Genomic DNA, 19,263 nt, shown 5'->3' with positions numbered 1-19,263 from the left:
CAGGGTGGGCATAGGGCTCTGGTGGTCACTGGTGCCGCAAGAGATAGTTGGCTTGGCAAGGTGGCAAGGGAAGAAGCTGCTGCCAGTCCCTGGGGCTCCAGTGGATGGGGGGAGGGACATGGAATGTGCCCCTGGGGCCTAGGGGCTAGAGATGTGGTCTGCCCGGTCTGGAGATCAGGGCCATACCTGTTTCCAATTGGTGCAGGGTGGGCTTATGGCTCTGGTGGTCACTGGTGTCGCAGGGGATGGTTGGTTTGGCGATGGGGGTGGGGAGCTCATCTATACATATTCTTATGACAAGTATTCTTATGTTTAAGTATTTTGCCAGTTGTCCTGAATTATCTTGTTATTAATGATTTGCAGATCTCTGTATTTGCATATTGTTTTTACCTAATTAACCAAAGCACAAAAAGTTATATTTATTAAAACTTATATTTATTATCCATCTATATTAGTTATTTCTCTAGACACTGCAGCCAGATACCTGATAAGAAGCAAATGGAGAGAGGAGTATTTTACTTTGGTTTACAGTTGAAGGCTATGTCCACCATAGTGGGAAAGGCACTGTGGTAGGAGCTGCTTACAGCTGTGGTGGTATGAGATTATCCTCGTGGTGAATCAAGAAACATTGAATGAGGCAGGATCAAAGTCAGGCTGTGAACTCCAGCCCTTCTGTGCCCCATCCTGACCCATGTCAGGCAAGCAGAATCTACCTCCTAAAAGTTATACAACCTCCCAAAGCAGCACCTCAAGCAAGCTAGGACCCAAATGGTCAAACATAAGCCTGTGGCAGTTATTTTATATTATCTAGTGATTTCTAACTTTTAAATTAGTATTTTTCTTTTTCTTTTCTTCTATCTGCATTTTCTTACTATCTGAATCCAGGAGTGCATATTACATTCAGACAAGGGTTCAGATTGTAAAATATTTTAGATTTTATGAACCTTAAGACTAGAACTTTATAGTTCAAAAAGCCACATTGTTCTGATTTTCACATAATACAAATGAAACTTGACTAGACAATAGCTGGTGTTAGCTGGGCACACTAATTAGCCTATCCATGTTTTCACCAAACTCATAATTCAGTGGTTTTTATTTTTAAAATGTATTTCCACTCTACTCCTCTAAATTATCTTATTTCATATTTTAAGTCTTTTTTCTAATAAGTATATGTGTACATGGTACGTGTGTGTTTGCATGTGTGTACATAAGCACAAACACACACTCATGTTTGACGTAACTCCATATGTAATATATGTGTGTGTGTTTGATATATTTTGCACCCCAATAAACTTATTTGGGGTTCAGAGACAGAACAGCCACTATATTAAACATAGGTTTAGGCAGTGGTGGTACATACCTTTAATCTTAACATTCTGGAGGCAAGAGATCTGTCTGGATCTCTGTGACGTCAAAGCCACACTGGAAACAGCCAGGCATGGTGACACACGCCTTGAATCCCAGGAAATGATGGCAGGAAGCAGAAAGGTATATAAGGCATGAGGATTCAGAGGCTTTCAGTCTGAGGAAACAAGATCAGCTGAGGAATTGGCGAGGTGAGGTTGGCTCTTGTTCTGTTTCTCTGATCTTTCAGCATTCACCCCAATAACTGACACCAGGTTTGTTTTTATTAATAAGACCTTTTAAGATTTGTGCTACACACACACACACACACACACACACACACACACACACACACACACACACACACATCTTGTTATAAACTCACTGATTTGCAAGAAAGAATTACTGTAAACAATTTAGTTGGCAACTTGTCATATGCTTACCTTCTTAGGTAGAAGTTTCAAAACCTGAGCAGGGTATAGAATAGTTAGTATAATGGTTGATAGAGAACATGACACAGTTGATCTACTCCTCTGGAATCCTGTGCTTTCCTTGGCTTCTGATTATCTGTTGTTAGTTTCAACTGCAAGTCTAACACTCAGTGGGGCCCTCCTCACACACTAGCCAACTGATTTTCATTGTTGAATGGACCTCCTCCAATAGGCAAGCCAGATCTTTTGGACCTAACAAAAGAATAAAAACACCTGTATATAAGCCCTGATAAATCCTTTGCTTTTGTCACATTTGCTTTTGTGAAGAAAATAAAATTGCAAAGCAAGTCACTTGGCCATATCCCAAGTAACTATGGGAAGAGGAATGTACAAGTGGTAGCTATCACAAAGTGATTCTTTAAAAGTCTTTAATGTAGTTCTATTATAAAGCTCTGAGAATTCTCCTCTTTGACTGTTCTCTATTTTAGTATCTTTTGTTTGGTACCATCTCATCTTCTTGAAGCCTCGGAAATCAGCTAGAGAATTTCTTCCTTGGTAGTATCTTTTACTTCATAGCTTTACAAAATAGTACTGGATTTTAAATTTATTTATTTATTTTAATTTTAATTTAATTTTATTTTATTGGTTTTTTTGAGACAGGGTTTCTCTGTGTAGCTTTGTGCCTGTCCTGGATCTTGCTCTGTAGACCAGGTTGACCTCAAACTCACAAAGATCCGCCTGCCTCTGCCTCCCTAGTGCTGGGATTAAAGGTGTGAGCCACTACCGCCCGGCTTAAATTTATTTTTTAATCCAGACTGATCTCCCAAACTCCATGTTTCCAGTTTAATTGGTATTTGACTTTGATTATATAAACATGTGTGAAGTGAAACTCCTAATACTAGTCCCCATAGTCTTGCTCATTTTAGGCAATGGCAAATACATCTTGAAAATGGAAGCTTTTTCTTATTTTTCATACTCTTTTTAAAATTCCTTAGCAGATTGCCCTTCCCTTCAGAATGTGACCACTGTTTTCTACTTCCAAAATCGCTACCCCTGTCTAAGACTTCTTAAACTCTTTCCACATGTGACTCCTTTTCACTAGAGGAGTTTTTGTAGAGCCATGAGTATGTACATGTATCAATTATTTAGGGAAATCGAATGCTTACTGATAATAAATCATAAAGAACTTTAGTTTAAAATAATTCTTTGATATATGTATTATTTTACCATTCTTTAAAGATGAAAGCATTTCAATCAATGATATAGAGTTGATTTTTACATAAAGCATTAAAACTTTGCTGAATATTTGATGATTAAGGACATAGAGCACCTTCAACCATTTCCAGAGTTGACCGATGTTTTCATTTTATTTTATAATTCTTAATTCTGAGACTACGACTTCAAGTAAATAAGTAACATAAAATGGCAAGAGTATATGTAGGGCCTTTTTATAAAATGTTGGAATTTTTTTCCTAATCCAAAGACAAAACTCATTTTACAATTTTTGTGAAACTTAAGTTAGCAACTCAAAGAGCAGTACTAAAAACCAAACATCCTACCCAAAAAACTGCTTTAATTTGATACTTTAATGCTGAGGAATGACACTTGTGAATTGTGTATTTTCCATAATTAAAGCATTATATTCATATGAGATCAGAAAACTTTATATGTGTAAAAACACTGTAATTCATGACATACAGTAGTCCTGAATCAGTGCCAAGGTTTTTCATGTAATTTTTTTGTTGTTTTTATGTGGTATGATAGCATGTGCAATGCAAAGTGTGCAAATTGTGTGTTGAGAGCCAAGGCTGCAGTGAAGTCACATGTTACTAAATGGGTAAGCACATCTCATATTTATTATGTGTCTAATTTTAAATTAATGTTTGGTCTTTGCATTTAGAAACCTTTTACTGTTGCCAGTTTTCCTTTTCTGCATGGGATTGGAAGCCAAGGCTTCAGAAGCTGGGCTGTAGCTTGAGCTACTTTCCTTCCTCAACTGAATTGCTGTTGTTAGCCCCTTAGTCTCACAGCCTGTGTGCTCTTCACAGCAGTCCATTCCCCAGGGGCAACAAGCAGGAGTGACAGCAGCATACTTTAAAATATTGTCAATCCTCATATAGAAATGAAAAAAACATCATTCTTTTAATTCTTGCTTTAGCGTGATTGCTAAAGCAATATTTAGCAATCACGTGTTTTACAAAGATGATTATTTGGAATAAAACTGAAAGTGAATAAACTTTAGACAATCAAAATAACACATTAAATAAGGTCTATGAATAAGCATTGAATTTAGAGTTTCTTTAGAATTAAAATTATCCAATTCCCAGAAGAAAGATTCTATGTATAAAATAACTGTAGTTTAACTAATTTTGTAGTATTGGTGTTTAAAGTTTGGAACATTGAGGAAATATGTCTCCCAAAGTTTATTTTTTGTACCTGTGACAATTTTAGTAGTACTGCTCTTCTGGGGCTGGTGTATCTGTATATTAGGTAAAGGAGATGATGCATCTCACCAATTTTCCCGTCTCAACTTTATGTGCTCTTTTTTCTTTTTTCAACCTACCGAGTCTGCTCAGTACTGCCAGTATATACATGAGTGTAGGGCCATCTACTGGAACATGGGGCCATATCCCTTAAGGAAACTGACTCCCTCTCCCAGCAGCCCTCAGTTACCAATAGCTCATTAATTAGGCATAGAATGTCATGATCCCCTCTGTAGTGTTTTGAATGAGAATGATCACAATAGGCTCAAATGTTTGAATACTTGGTCCCCTGGTAGTGGAAGTAGTTGAGAAGGATTAGGAGGTGTGGCCTTGTTGGAGAATGTGTGTCATTGGGGGTGGGCTTTGAGGTCTCAAAAGCCTACACCATTTGATTAGTTCTCTCTCCCTCTCACATGTGTGTGGATCACATATGCTTCTCAGTTACTGTTCCAGGGCCATGCTTGCCATGCCATGCCTGCCTTCGGGCCTGCTGTGATAGTCATGTACTAATGCTCGCTCAGGCACTGGGAGCTGCTGTGAATTCTTGTGTGCAACAACCCTGTCATGTCTGGAAAACATGGTTGCTGTTGTCATACACTCTGTCTGGCTCTTAAAATCTTTCTATGTCATCTTCTAGGATTATCCCTGAGCTTTGGGTTGAGAAAAGTATTTTATCACCTTAGTTTTGATATGAAGATTGAAGGTATTTTAAAAATAGGCTGCTGTTGCTCCTGCTGGTTGCCCTGTGGGGAACATACTGTTGTGAGGAATTGTGATCTAGTTGTCCCATTTAGAGTTCATTACACCACAGTCTTTTAGTCTCTTTGTTTCTTCATGTTGACTATTTGTGGGTTTCTATTGTGATTGTCGTCTATTACAAAAGGAAGCATCTCTAATGAGTGTTAAATGATGCACTAATCTATGGGTACAAAGATAAATACTTAGGAGGCAGTTTAATACTATGTCCATTTAGCAGAATAAAAAGAGTAAGTTCTCTCCTTGGGCTTATGACATCCTCAACCATGGGTCCTTAGCCAAGTTAAGAGTGTCAGACATGATTTCTATCTTAGAGACTAGAATTCTTTAACTTAATGTACCCCAAAGAAATGGAGTTCTCAGTCTTGAATAAAGGAGATTGGTCAAATATAGTAGAAATCAGGTAAAATTCATATGAGTTTATAAGATTTTTTTAACTTTGAATGTTATATATTTTTTGTATGTATGTTCACACTTTTATACACATGTATGTATATGTATGTATATGCACGTATGTATGCACATACACACACACACACAGACACACACACACATACTGACTTCCTAGATTTGTCTGTTAAGACGACTTACAAACAGTGACTTAATGGCAGTTTTGTTCATTAATGCTCACTGATTTAGGACCTGAAATATCATTTCTTGTAAAAAGAAAAAAAGATACATTGAATTGGGAGATTCCATATCTGAATACATTGTCACACATCTGGTAAGGAAGGTCTTAAAGACTACTGTTATATTATTAAAGAACTCAGGCATCAACTTGAAGAGTCTCCTTGCAAAAGATGGGCAGTTAGAATTTCATGAAGGATTATTAATTGTACTGATTGATTGAAACATAGCAAACAAGTGAAAGTCATGAGTTTATAATATTCTAAAAAGTCAGTTATTTCTGGAAGATAATAAAATCAGTAAAGAGAAAGAGTCAGACATTCTTCCTGCCTTTTCTATATGAATTTGGTAACTAAATAGTACATGTAAAATTTTTTTCTTTAAAATTATTCCTGATTATATGTAAAAATTATACTTTTTCTCTCACTCTGGTTTATTGTCCTTCTTTCAAAAGAAAACCAGTACTTTAACCATTAAGTGAAGCAACCATGTTACAATAGGGTATCAGCACTTGAGTAGTCTGGAGTAGAAACTTTGATATGGAATAGGGCAGTATGGTCTGCTAAGGGTAATCCAATAGGAATGAATGGAGCTTCTCTATGGAAAGACATCTTAGGAAAGTTTGCCAGAGCCCATTTGAGGGATGGGGAGTTGAGGTGGGAAGCAATGGCAAACAATGTCAAAACTCAAATTTATGAGAAGCATCAGAGAGCCCCAAATGGGCAATAAAAGCCCTAGTGTGGACAATGGCATATATACAGTAACACAGACAATATGTTTTGGAGGATAATTGGCTAAATAGGTAAATATATTAGGGGTGGTAAAAGACAGGTTGCTAACTACTATAGAGAACAGTTAATATAGCCAGAAAAAAATAGCAAAACTCTCTGGTATTGAATTAGATTATGAAAATGTGTGTTTTCTAATATATATGGATAAACATAGATGTATAAATGTAAAGTGATATGCATACATTCCTAGCTTGCCCCATTGAGGAGATGCTTAGTAGTAGAACAGTTGATAACATTAGGTACATCCAACATACTCATCTAAGTGTGTGGTTTGCATAGTTCTCTAAAAACAGAAAATGATGTCGTTTTTTCCACAACAAGAGATACCAGCAGCAAAATGAGGGTTGAGTTCTATGAAGCCTTAACTAGTTATTTTCTACCAATAAAAATTGAGAGTCAGATGTTGGGATAAGAACCTGAAAGATCAGAGGAGCAGGGGAGCAGCCACCAGTGACTTCCTTCCTTTTCCATTTCTTCCTCCAAAAAGGCAAGGATCCTCCTCTCAGCCCCGCCTTACTACTTCCTGTCTCCTATCTGTCTATAGTCCTCCAACATCTATGGTTAATTTTGGTCAGCTAGTTGCTAGCTTCACCCTCTGACTCCAAGCAAGCATTATTTTTCAGAACACAATCAAAATATCACACAACAGAGTTACACTTAAGCTACTTATTTAGAATGCAGTTAGAGGTTATACTAGTTTAGGAAAATGACAATGGTAGGGTCTCCTTTAGGTTCCAGCCTCACCAGTCATGAGTAGTTAGCTAGATTTAGAGTTCCAGGTATGAATTCCCTCCTATTGAGCAGATCTTAAATCTAGTTAAATGGCTGTTGGTTACCTCCCGGATGTAAGTGCCACTATTGCACTACGTTGCCATTCTGGTCATTGTTATGGTTCATAGGTGTTAATTGGGATAGGAGTGCTGAATGCTTTTCTCTCTTGGCAACTTCCATGGCTCATTCTGATATTATGAGAACTAATCCTCAGGGAAGAGGTTCCAAGATCATAAAACCAGATTGATCATCCACAGTATCTGAAGTTTGTGGTGTCTTCAGCAATAGGGTCTTACCTTCTTTTTCTGGAAAGCACCATTGGCAACAGCAACAGCCTACATAGTCTTGGGGAATCTCTTGTATACTCTTCTGACCAACAATTCAAAAGGAAGTTTCCCATACTTGCCACTGGGGCTTTTTAGATAGTCTCTGTTTTGTCGGGGGAAGTGTTACCACCCCAAGTGTTACAACTTCAACGTGTGTTGTATATTATACTTTTAAGTGAACAAATGATATAATTCCCTAGAGATTGTTTTGTATTTACATCTGTCAATGACAAATTTGAGCTTGGAGTTGTTGAAATTTGTTCATATTTTAAGAATAAAATGTCCATCTCTTAACATTCTCCACAAAGCTGTTTACATAACAGATGCTTCTCATGCATTAGGCAAGGAATTCCTTTCTCTACTTTTGCTTTCTGCTAAAAAAAAAGATTACCTGTCAAAAGTAACCCTAATAACGATTTCTGTGTTGAAAGCTGCATTCTCTAAGCTGCTTTTGTCCGTAGACTTTAGGAAAGATACAGATTTCAGCTTGACTTCTGCAGTGCTCTATAATTATTGATAATAACCATCAAAATCTGATGTTTTGTTTTTCTTGAAAGGGGCTATATTGTCTGTGCGCTTGAGTAGTGACAGGGAAAGGCACTGGGGTTTAGCTCATGTTACCAAGTACCCCCTTGATTTGGCATTCTTCCTTGAAGGTAGGTTCATATGTACTTCAGACTGATTTAACTCAGTGAAATATAAGCTCCTTTCATTCTGTGAATTAAAATGGTCCTTGTACTTCCCTAAGTCCTTCTGGTTTCCAATGGAATGTGATCATTCTTGGTAAGAATACTGCCAGCTTCTGTTATTATGGCTGGATATTCAGTTACATACTGGCAGACTTTATTCAACCAAAAGCCAAAGTAGTTACTTATCCATTGCACAGTGAAGTTTACTGCTAGAGCTCTTCCACATGGTAAGATCAGTAACTAGTGTTGGATGCGAGTCTGTCTCATACTTGATCAGAAGAGAAATGCTACTGGTATTGTTTTATATTTTGTATTCCTCTTTTCCTTTTGTTTGGTCTAGACCTTGTTAAGGTTTAGTAATTACAGTAGATTTAGACAATGATTTATTTATTGTCTATTGTAGTGAATGGTATTAGGTGCAATCTCTGATATTAAAAGAGTCTGGGGAGGCAGAATGAGGGAGAAGGAGGAAAGCAGGGGAGAGGAGAGGAGAGGAGAGGAGAGGAGAGGAGAGGTGAGGGGAGAGAGAGAGAGAGAGAGAGAGAGAGAGAGAGAGAGAGAGAGAGAGAGAGAGAGAGAGATATCTGGCTTTTAAGATAAAGAAACTATAATGTAGAAAAATGAAATAATATCCCTAGGGGTAATACACCTGCTGTGTGCTGGCTCCAGATTTGAAGCATAGATACTTTGGTTTTTAGAGTTTATATTCTTTCTATGACTTACTGATAGATGACACTTAAACTGTAGTTCACTGCTGCTTTTTGAGTTGTTGTTACTATTGTATTCTTTGGCAAATATTTAAACTTTACCTGATTAAATTTTAAGTAAAATTGTCTTTTATGGAGTTACTCCTCTGTGAACCAGTCTTCCCTATTTGGGTTGACTAATGTGGCATGGAGTTGGAGATCAAATGTGTGAGTCCCAATAGTACATTTCGAAGCTGATTGGCCTTGAGAAAGTTGTCTAACTTCCCTGAGCCTTCTTTAGGTTCCTCAGTTTTCAGACACAGTATGAAGTGACAGTGTTATTAAGATGACTAAAGAATGTCCATACATGAAGTTAATTTGTAGCCTATAAGATTAATAGATATTGTTAATATTAAAGAAGAAATTTCTTGTCAACAGTATTCACTCAATAAATAACTAATGAGTACATTTTTGTACACCTAATGTGTTCAGTGGTAGATAAGGAACCTCTTTCATGAACTTGACACTGTATGTTCTGTGCAGTCCAAAGAATGATCTACAACAGTCATACTTTCAATTTTAAATGAGTGAGTTTATTAAGTATATAGCAAGCAAACACTAAATAGTGAATAGAAAATAGAAGCAGAAGATGTGGTTTATATATTGTGCACCCCAATAAACTTATCTAGGGGTCAGAGAACAGAAACAGCCACTACATTAAACATAGTGGTTAGGCAGTGGTAGCACACACCTTTAATCCCAGCACTTGAGATCTCATGTCTTGGGAAAAACACATAGCTTTTAGCGGCAGTTCAGCTGAGATCCATTCAGATGAGGACTCAGAAGCTTCCAGTTTGAGGAAACAAAATCAGCTGAGAAGTTGGCAAGGTGAGGTTAGCTGTGGCTTCTTCTGTCTCTCTGATCTTTCAGAATTTACCCCTATACCTGGCTCCATGTAATTCATTAATAAGACCATTTAATATTCATGTTACAAGAAGATATAGCTAAACATTGACAAATTGACTACTCAGTCCATCCAACAGAGACAAGTGAATAGCTCAGTTGAGTGAGCAAGCAAAAGGTTACATCAATTTGGGGGCTTACAAGTCTCTAGCAGAAATTGATTAGGGAGCCACTGGAGTTCCAATTAAGAGAGTCGCAGGGCAGAGCATGATGTCCCCATAGTTGAGGCTTTCAAGTAAAGGGACAAATAGCAGCAGATAGCATCGTCAAATCTGGTGCTCACAACACACAGAAAAAAAAAAAAAAAGGGAAATTTGAGTAGTGACCTAGACTTCCTGATTGAACTTTTCTCCATGGATGAGCTTCCTGTGTCTGAACATCTGCCTTCATGTTCTCACTGTATGCATTTTTATATCAGGGGATGAACAGCAGTCACCTCTGCTGGAAATGTCTTGGTTTCTAGTTGTTCTTGAGGACACAGTATTTTTAATACCCTAAGCTTCTTGTCTTCCCTCTCTGTTACAGAGATAGGGACCAACCTGACCCAGACCAGGGTTTAGGGAAACACTTGGCATAAACATATTTGTTTCCTAAGTTGGGGGGATTACCCCACTTTTAGAGCAAGTTTCTTTGATAACTCAAATGGCTCATAGCAATTGAGCAATATAATGTAAATTACATTTGCTTTTGCACTGCTTAATTCAATAGCTTCTAGTTTCACATGCATTACCACTAAACTCTTAAAATTCAATTCAACTTAGTGTTCAGTGCTTAGTATACTCCATGTGCTCAATAACCACATGGAGCTAGAAATTACCATGTTGGAATATGCAAACAAAGAACATATATGTCATTGTAGAAAACTCTTCATGGGAAAAGCACACATTAAACAGCGCATTATTTAATTTGCCTGTGGTAAGTGCATTAAAGAAATAGCCAAAGTACAGAAAGTGACTTCTGTGCTAAAATCAGAGAGATATGTAGGGATTTCCTGTGTAATGGGAGAGTGGAGAAAGCATTTCAGGAGGAAATGAAGAGTGTTTTCAAAGACTAAGACAGGAAGAAAAGGAATTGAGATCCAGAAGAACCTCATTGCAGTTTGTATTGAGGGTTTAGCTCTGCTGATGAAGAGAGGACCTCCCTAGGCTGTAATAGGAGAGATCAGAAGAGATGAGTGACTAGAGGCAATGATGAGACTTGGTTTTCTTCTACTAGCCTCTGTTCTCTGTATGAAACATAAGCTCATAAAAATAAACGAGAGAGGAGCTTGTCCAATGTAAGTAACGAATGAAACAACGGAGGGTATGTCTAATACAATTTTTTAAGAATTTGATTGTAGTTATGTCTTGTGGAGTCTGTCCTACTTGAAAAGTTTGAAGACAGATGAGAGAGGGAGAATAGACTTGGGGAGTATCTGGAAGGCCATCTGGTGACTCATTGACTGCTCAAGGGAATCAACAGGAAAGAAGGCTGGACCAAGAAGTAAAGGAAAGCAAAGGGAGGCCTATTATGAGATGTTAACCTCAGCTCCTTCTCTGAGGAATCAACAGCCTAGAAAATGTATGGCATTCCTAAATAGAAAGCAAATGAATACTCTTGTTCTAGAAAGGAATACCAAACTGCCTAAACTGCCTATAAAGTGGACCGTGGGAAGACTAACAATGAGGGAATTCGCAGTGCTTCTTTATCTGAGTCTCACAGGAGGATTTGGATCAGAATGTGAAGCCTTCTCAGGTTCTCTACTCATGTTCAGATCATGATCCTGTCACTTTCTCCCACTCTCAAGTCTTTTCTAATTTGAGGATCACAAGGAAAAAATGTTTTCTATTAGTGCAGCCAAGGCTGATGTTGTCTGGTAGTCATTTCATTAGATGGGGAACAAATGGGTGGTGTTAAAGATGAAGAGCTCCAGTCTTGTCTGTTGGCCTCCCCTGGCTGCTCTCGGGAGAAGTTCCAGGTAGAATATTGAAAGTAACTTGTGTTTCACATGTTTTAGAGAAATGAAGTTTAGGATCTCAAAAAAAAATTCATATATATATTTATATACCCATACATACATAATTAATGCATTTTCTCCCTTTGTATTCAAGGCTTCAAAGATTAGCCAAAGATCTTGTAAAACAAGTTCAAGTACAAGACAGTGGCTCGTGGGTAAACAATAAGGCTTCAGCTTTGGATCGGACCCTTGGTGAGATTGCTAGAATATTGGAGAAAGAGGTATGTAACAAGCCTTTGTGGCCTGACCTTGATCTTTGTGATTTCTCACTATGACGGAATACAGCAGAATTTATGTCTTTCTTTTGTGTTGTTGAAAGCCAGTCAACAATTGATAATTTTAAATTTTTTGTTCTTTTTGTGTTATTCAAAGTTTTTTTTTTATTTTCTTAGTGAAATCATAATTGGACCATGGTTTCTGTGATGATTTTCCCCCTATAAGTAAATGAAATTGTTTAATGAGGAGTGATATCTATACAGACATGCAATTTTTATGGCAGAAAATACAAAGTTTTGAATTATATGCCTTATAAATTTCAACAAAATATCTGTGAAATGTCCATTTCCTCCCCAGTTTAGACAGAAAATTGACAGTTTTAAAGAGTTACTTGTTTCAGCAACACTTTAAAATTCATAATGATTCTAATTAAATAGTATTACACAGAGAAGAAAAATGTTAAAGTGTATAAAGAAAACAAAGTTCCACATAATTTCAATTAATAACATTTCCTGTTTTTTTCCTCTAGTCTCTGTATTGTACATTTACTCCCATTATCTGGCTACTTTCATGCTTTCTCATATCTTTAGTTTTTTTTTAAGTGATTCTTAAAATTTGTTTTGGGAATTATACTGTGATTATATCATTTCCTTGTAACTGAATGACAATATCACAATTTAATAATTTATTAACATTTAGATAAGATCTCATTTCTCATTTAAGGTAATGGCTATAATTATTAGCAGCATTTTTATTTTTGTTTTCTGGATTTAAAATGTATTATGCAGTATTTGATAGATACGTGATTATATAGTAATGAAATGGTATTGGAAATCCTGTGACCTTACCACATAAGAGATAAGTTGTTACCAGTATAGTTGTAGTTCCTGGAAATAATTTCCTCATGCATCCCTCTGCTTCCTCTGAGGTAAACTGTAGAGAATGAAAGGTATATCATTTTCTTGTTTTAAAAACAGTTTTATTGCCGGGTGGTGGTGGTGGTGGTGGTGGTGGTGGTGGTGGTGGTGCACGCCTTTAATCCCAGCACTTGGGAGGCAGAGGCAGGCGGATCTCTGTGAGTTCGAGGCCAGTCGGCTACCAAGTGAGTTCCAGGAAAGGCACAAAGCTGCACAGAGAAACCTCGTCTCAAAAAACCAAAACCAAAACAAAACAAAACAAAAACAGTTTTATTGCTTTGTCATACAAGGTTTTTCCTTCTTAAATAATATACTAACCAATCTTCCTTGTTTGCCTTCTATAAAATATATCATAGACCTATGTTATTGGTCAGATCTATATATTTGTTTAGTTTTATTAGTCTTGTAAGTGTAGCTGGAATATTTTCATTCATCTTCTGTATTACAAAGTACTTGGTTGTGTTAGTACTATATCAGACATCAGAATCACTTAAGGGCTTGTTAAAACATATATTGGATTTCTGATTTGGTAGGTTTAGGTTGGGTCCCAAGAATGTCTAATATATTCTCATGAGATGAGGGTGATACTAGTCCAAAAACCTTATTTTGAGAATCACTGCTGTAGGTTGGGGCATATGCCTTCAGTGTGGAATTGCTGGCATCTCAGGTATATGAATGACCAACCTCTATGCCAAAATGCACTTTGGCATATACAGTGCAGTCTTCCAAGGGAACCAACAGCAGCATGTTCAGTGCTGCCTTGTGGCAGAAACACACAGTGAGTTCCTCTCTAAAATATCCCTTTCAGGGTGTTGGAGAGCTCATAAATTAGTAGTTGTCAGCATGTGCTAAGTAGATTATTTAGAAGTTTGATATGTCAGAAGAAAACAAACCCTAAATGCCATATGCTGATCATTTTTGAAATTTAATTAAAGGATATTTGCTTAAAGATACCACTGTCATAACTAATCTCAGAAAAAAAGCATTTTAGATTGAATTATTCAAAGAATTTTTAAGACAAAAGTTTGCATAATCTGTATAAAAAATATATTTAATGTAGATGTCTAAATAAGATTATTTAATGCACAATGGGGGCAATTTACCAGAATACCACTAATTTCATATAATTTAAAAGAGAAAAATGTTGTCTGGCTCCCAGTTTAAATGGCCTGTGTCAGAAACCTTGCTGTGAAGCTGGCCTTGGAGCACACACTTAAGGACCACCTACGAGTGTAAAACGAGCCGCAGAAAGATCCCTCAGCGGCTTTGATGACTAAAGTCCTTTTCACCTGGCCAAGACACACAGACTTTCCAGAGACCTGTGTTCTGTAGAGCTGCACGGACATTGCAGTGTAATCCAGCTGACGATAGTAATAACTCAGGGCTAGGCATTGTAAATAACTGTTCTTTTATGTTTGGAAAGCTGTCTGGAGTAACAAAACTCCAGGAAGGATTTGAAGGCAGAGTGGGAACAGTGGCTCCTGAGCACACCGTCCTGAGAATGGTGAAGAACGCATTTGAGGACTTCTTTCCTTACTGGTGTTTTCTCTTTCTGCTTTGATAGTTTCTGTAGATCGTTCTTCTGCGGTCTGAGAACTTTAGAGCTAATAGCTTCAATTTATTCTCAAGATCGCTCTTGCCCAGAAGCATCAGAAGTAAAGAATTCCTGGGATTGTCAGGTCTTCTCAGACTTTTGTGGTTCTCCTCCTGTTAGAAATGAACAGTGGATAAATTTATTGTATGTGTTATTCTTTTAAAAATATGTAGTAACTTACATGTATAAATAGATGTTGGTCTTTGAAAGATTTGCATCAACTCTCTCAAAAAAAATTTTCATGGAGAAAGGAGGATTTTCTTTAAAGAACTGTAATGCCAAAGCAAGAGGAAAACGACTTAGAAATCTGTGCTTCTGAGTACCCATGAGCACATGCCATCCCGGGAGCTGATGGGGAAATGGAAAGTGTAAGGGCTGCTGAGGTCTGAGGTCTACTAGAAGATTTTCCCTCCATAGCCATCTACTCTCTCATATAATGAACCTTTTATTATTGTCAGGGACTATGGCGACAGTATATCTTGGCACAGTACAAAAATTATAACCCAAAAGTTATTTGCAACCCCATTTCACAACACTTTGTTATTTCAAATGGTGAGTTAAATTTCAAGTGGTCTGAGATGGATGAAGTGGCATCCTTTGTGGTAAAATCAATACAGATTATTTCATCTTAGGCCTCAGATCATTTCTTTTTTACTGCATTATGTATTTGCACATAGGTGTGGAGGTCAGAGGACAACTTGCAGGAGTCGGGTCTCTCCACCATATAGGTCCCAGAAATGGAACTCAGGTTGTTAGGCTTTGTCACAAGTGCTTTTACCCACTGGGCCATCTCACTGGCTACCTCAGATAATGTCTGTTGATTTGAGAAGGACAAACAGACAAACATATCAAAGAAAACCAAGCACAGAAACAAGCTATGATGCGTCAAGCTAGAAGCAGCCATGACTACAGGCATTACCGTCCCTGACTGGGGCTAGAGAGGTACATTTGCTGCTGTTAAAGAAATGAAATACAAGCTTGAATGAAATTAGTAGTAGTGACAGAGTAGAACTGATCTCCCACTGATGACAGTAACAATAGAGAGAGGCGAGATATAAATGAGTTAAATTTTTTGAAACATAATGAATTCCTGAGCTGAGTTCAGTTGGTGACTCAGAAGATGTGGGCAAGAGACTCAGTAGTACTGTTGACATCTTTGTTCAGCTTGTAGTGAGAATCTTTGAAGTCCTGGAATATAACTGGTCAAGACTGAAGGAAATTCATGTTTGAATTAGAAGATTAAACAGTACTCAAACAGAGCTGATGGGTGGGAGATACATCTATCACTGCAGAGCCAGCACTCAGCTCTCCAAGGTGACTTGGGAATTCCAAATCACTGCAAAAAGACCTAAATGATTTTGAATTGCTAGTAACCCATGAGTCTAACAGAAGCAGATGTAAAATTTACTCTGGATAATGATAATAACAGTCTTGATTTCAAGTAATTTGAACAAAGTTTTCAAATAGAATATTGCATAGTAAAATAATTAGGCATGTAAAGAGAACTATGGCAGAAATAAAAATCACAATAAGCAGACTTACCGACTCTCCACAACTGTGCTTACCAAATACAAGGGTAAATTACTTTTGTTCTTAAAGACATGTAGCATGTTTAAGAGAAATGGACATTTGAGACTTGAAAATTGTAGTAATAGAAAATAATAGTAATAAAAATAGTAACCAAAATTGTCAGATTGAGAGAGAATTAGTATCTTAGAAGATAGTTCTTAAGAAGGAATCTAGACCAAGCTTGTAGAAGAAGGAAAAAAGACAAAATTAGAGAAGAACATAAATGGTATGGCACATAGTGAATATTTTAGTTTTATGTATAATACTCTAGGGCAGGGGTTCTCAACCTTCTTATATTATGACCCTTTATTATAGATTCTCATGTTGTGGTAACCAGCCATAAAATTATTTTATTGATAATTCATAACTGTAATTTTACTACAATATGAATTGTAATGTAAATATCTTCTATGCAACCTCTCATATTGAGGACCACTGCTCTAGAAGAAGAGAATAGGGCAGAAGTGACATTTGAAGTAATTGTTAGAAAGAACGTTCTTGTAGATGTAACCAACTGTCTTATTAAATAAGAAACACAGAACCAATGTAAAAGAGAAAGCCAAGAGGTCAGAGCTCAGAGCTAAAACCTTACCCTTCCTCCTGCAGTGGTCCTACCTCTCCGAAAGAGACCTACTTCCTGTGTGTTTGTCTACATATAGTCTTTCTGTTCTGCCTTCTCATTGGTTGTAAACCCAAACACATGACTGCCTCGTCACTGCCTGTAAGTACAGCCCTCCAGGTCTTAAAGGCGTGTGTCTCCAATGCTGGCTGTATTTCTGAACACACAGAGACTTACATAGCTCTGCCTATCAAGTGCTGGGATTATAAGCTTATGCCACCACCGCCCTGCTTTCCTATGGCTTGCTAATAGCTCTGACCCCCCGGGCAACTTTATTTATTAACATACAATTAAAATCACATTTCAGCCCCAAATTAGATGGATTATTAAATAACTATAATGGTAATTATAATTAAATTAAATTAATTGTAATTATTGCAATTAAATTATATTAAATTCTATGTGTATATATGGAAATATATAGTCAATGGCCATGGAATATAAAACAAGTATTTATAAATATACAAAGATGATAAGCAAAAAAAAATCACATTTCAGTACAAATACAATACCACCATATGTTCTAATAACTACAAGTCAACCCACAGTTTTAAGATCCACAGTGAAGTCCATTGAACTCATAATAAAGGGGGTGGGAGGATCCACTTATAAGCCATTATCATTCACAAACTTGAATTCAGAATTCCTAAGCAGAATTTTAGCAAACTGAATCATGAAATGTGTGTATGTTATAAGACAAACTAGTGTTTTAGAACAAAGCTGAATTTATTGAAGATACTCACATTTGGCTTAATGCTGGAAAATTAAATTAACAAAAGAAAAAATGGCCATTTGAGAAATATATTTAAAGCATTTGGTAAATTGTATATCAAGTCATTATAAGGATCCATAGTAAACCATGACGTAATGAAATTGAAATCTCCTCAGTCTGACAAAATACATCTACAAAAAAAAATTATCAAAATCATACAGGTAAATTAAAGTTGGGAGCAAAAAGGGAGTACCTGCTGCTAATACTTCTCAAGGACTATTTAACAGAAAAAAGAAAAGCTATAAGATTTTGAAAGAAAAAGAATATTTATTAACTAGTGGTAGAATTGTACATGGATTATTCCATAAAAATGATTATGACTGACAAGTTTATAGTAAGGCCATTAGATGCTAGGACAATATAAAAATCAGTTACATTGATAATTACAGCATATTAAATATCTAGAAGTAAAACTTAATTTAGTATTATTTCTAATTTTTCTCTTAACTGATTTGTATATCCAGTAAAATCCCAGTTAAAATCTAAACACTTTGTGAAAGTTAAAATATAGTTTCCAAAATTAAAATAATAATTTTTAAATTATGTTTATTACTATGTGTACTCAGTGTACATGTACAGGCATACTAAGATGAGAGGAAAACTTTTATGGGTGGGCTTTCTTATGTGGACCCTAGAGATTAAACTCAGCTCATCAGGCTCTGTGTAAGCACCGTAACCCGAGGACCATCTCACCAGCCCTAAAATGGGAGATTTTTTTTTTTAAGAATCAAAAGGACCAAAACTTTTTAAAATGTACTGTGTGAAGATGTGTTTACCCAGTATCATTACTTACTATAACAATTCAGCATGGCTAGTGGGTGCAGTGATGCATCTGGATAATAATAATAATCAGCTTACTTTGGTATCATTACTTTAACAGTACTGTAAAGATAGGATTATTAGTAGGTACAGTGATGCACCTGGATAGGAGAGATAACTTTTAATGTTTTGTGATATGGTAGGATAGCTATATTTGACAACTAATTGAATATTTTGGATTAGCTAATAGGATTTTGAATGCTCCAACAGAAAGAAATGCTGTATGTTCCTGGTGATGGATTTTTTTAATTTCCCTGATCTGATCATCACACATTATTATCTATAAATAGTGTCTCATAAATACTTACAATCCCTGCCTTTTTATTTTTATTTCTTTCTTAAGACAGAGTCTCACTAAGTAGCCCTGGCTGGTCTAGAACCTGCTGCTGTGTAGACCATACTGATCTCAAACTCACAGAGATCCACCTGCCTCTGCTGGGACTAAAGGCTTAAGCTAGCATGCCCAGCATACTATGTTGATAAAAATAAAAAAAAATATGTATTTTGTAATGCTGAATTCATTCAGATAATTCGATAGTGAGGCACAGATGGAAGAAAAGAATAGAAAATAATTGAATTAATTGTTCATGTGTACTCTGGGTATATGACATAATATTTGGAAAAAGAAAACATCATAAAGCATCAATATGTGTGCTGTAATTAAAAAGTATATCATTTGGAATGCTGGAGAGATGTCTCAACAGTTAAGAACACTGGCTACTCTTTTTGAAGACCCGAGTTCCTTTCCCAGAACCCTGTGTAACTCAAGTTCCAGAGGGTCTGCCATGCAAGTGATGCACTCACATGCATATAGGAAAAATAACTATTCACATAAAAATAAATTTCAAAAATTATAGTGTTTTGAAGTAAGGTGGTGGATTAGAATTTCCATTT

The 19,263-nt window shown here is 36.6% G+C and overlaps 1 protein-coding gene across 3 annotated transcripts in view; it reads left to right on the top strand.

Annotated features, from left to right (window-relative positions):
• The window catches only part of Scaper (S-phase cyclin A associated protein in the ER), a 369,576-nt gene that overhangs the window by 163,720 nt on the left and 186,593 nt on the right, over positions 1-19,263 (top strand). For all 3 annotated transcript variants that reach the window (XM_016004546.3, XM_006971561.4, XM_076576323.1), the window contains exon 23: positions 11,958-12,084. In XM_016004546.3, coding sequence (XP_015860032.1) covers positions 11,958-12,084 — 127 coding nt within the window. The remainder of the gene's footprint in view (positions 1-11,957; positions 12,085-19,263) is intronic.

This window comes from Peromyscus maniculatus, chromosome 7 (genome assembly GCF_049852395.1).
Source record: "Peromyscus maniculatus bairdii isolate BWxNUB_F1_BW_parent chromosome 7, HU_Pman_BW_mat_3.1, whole genome shotgun sequence".
Classification (NCBI taxonomy): Eukaryota; Metazoa; Chordata; class Mammalia; order Rodentia; family Cricetidae; genus Peromyscus; species Peromyscus maniculatus.
The sequence above is the reverse complement of the archived record's forward strand: the minus strand, read 5'-3'. Positions and strand labels throughout refer to the sequence as shown.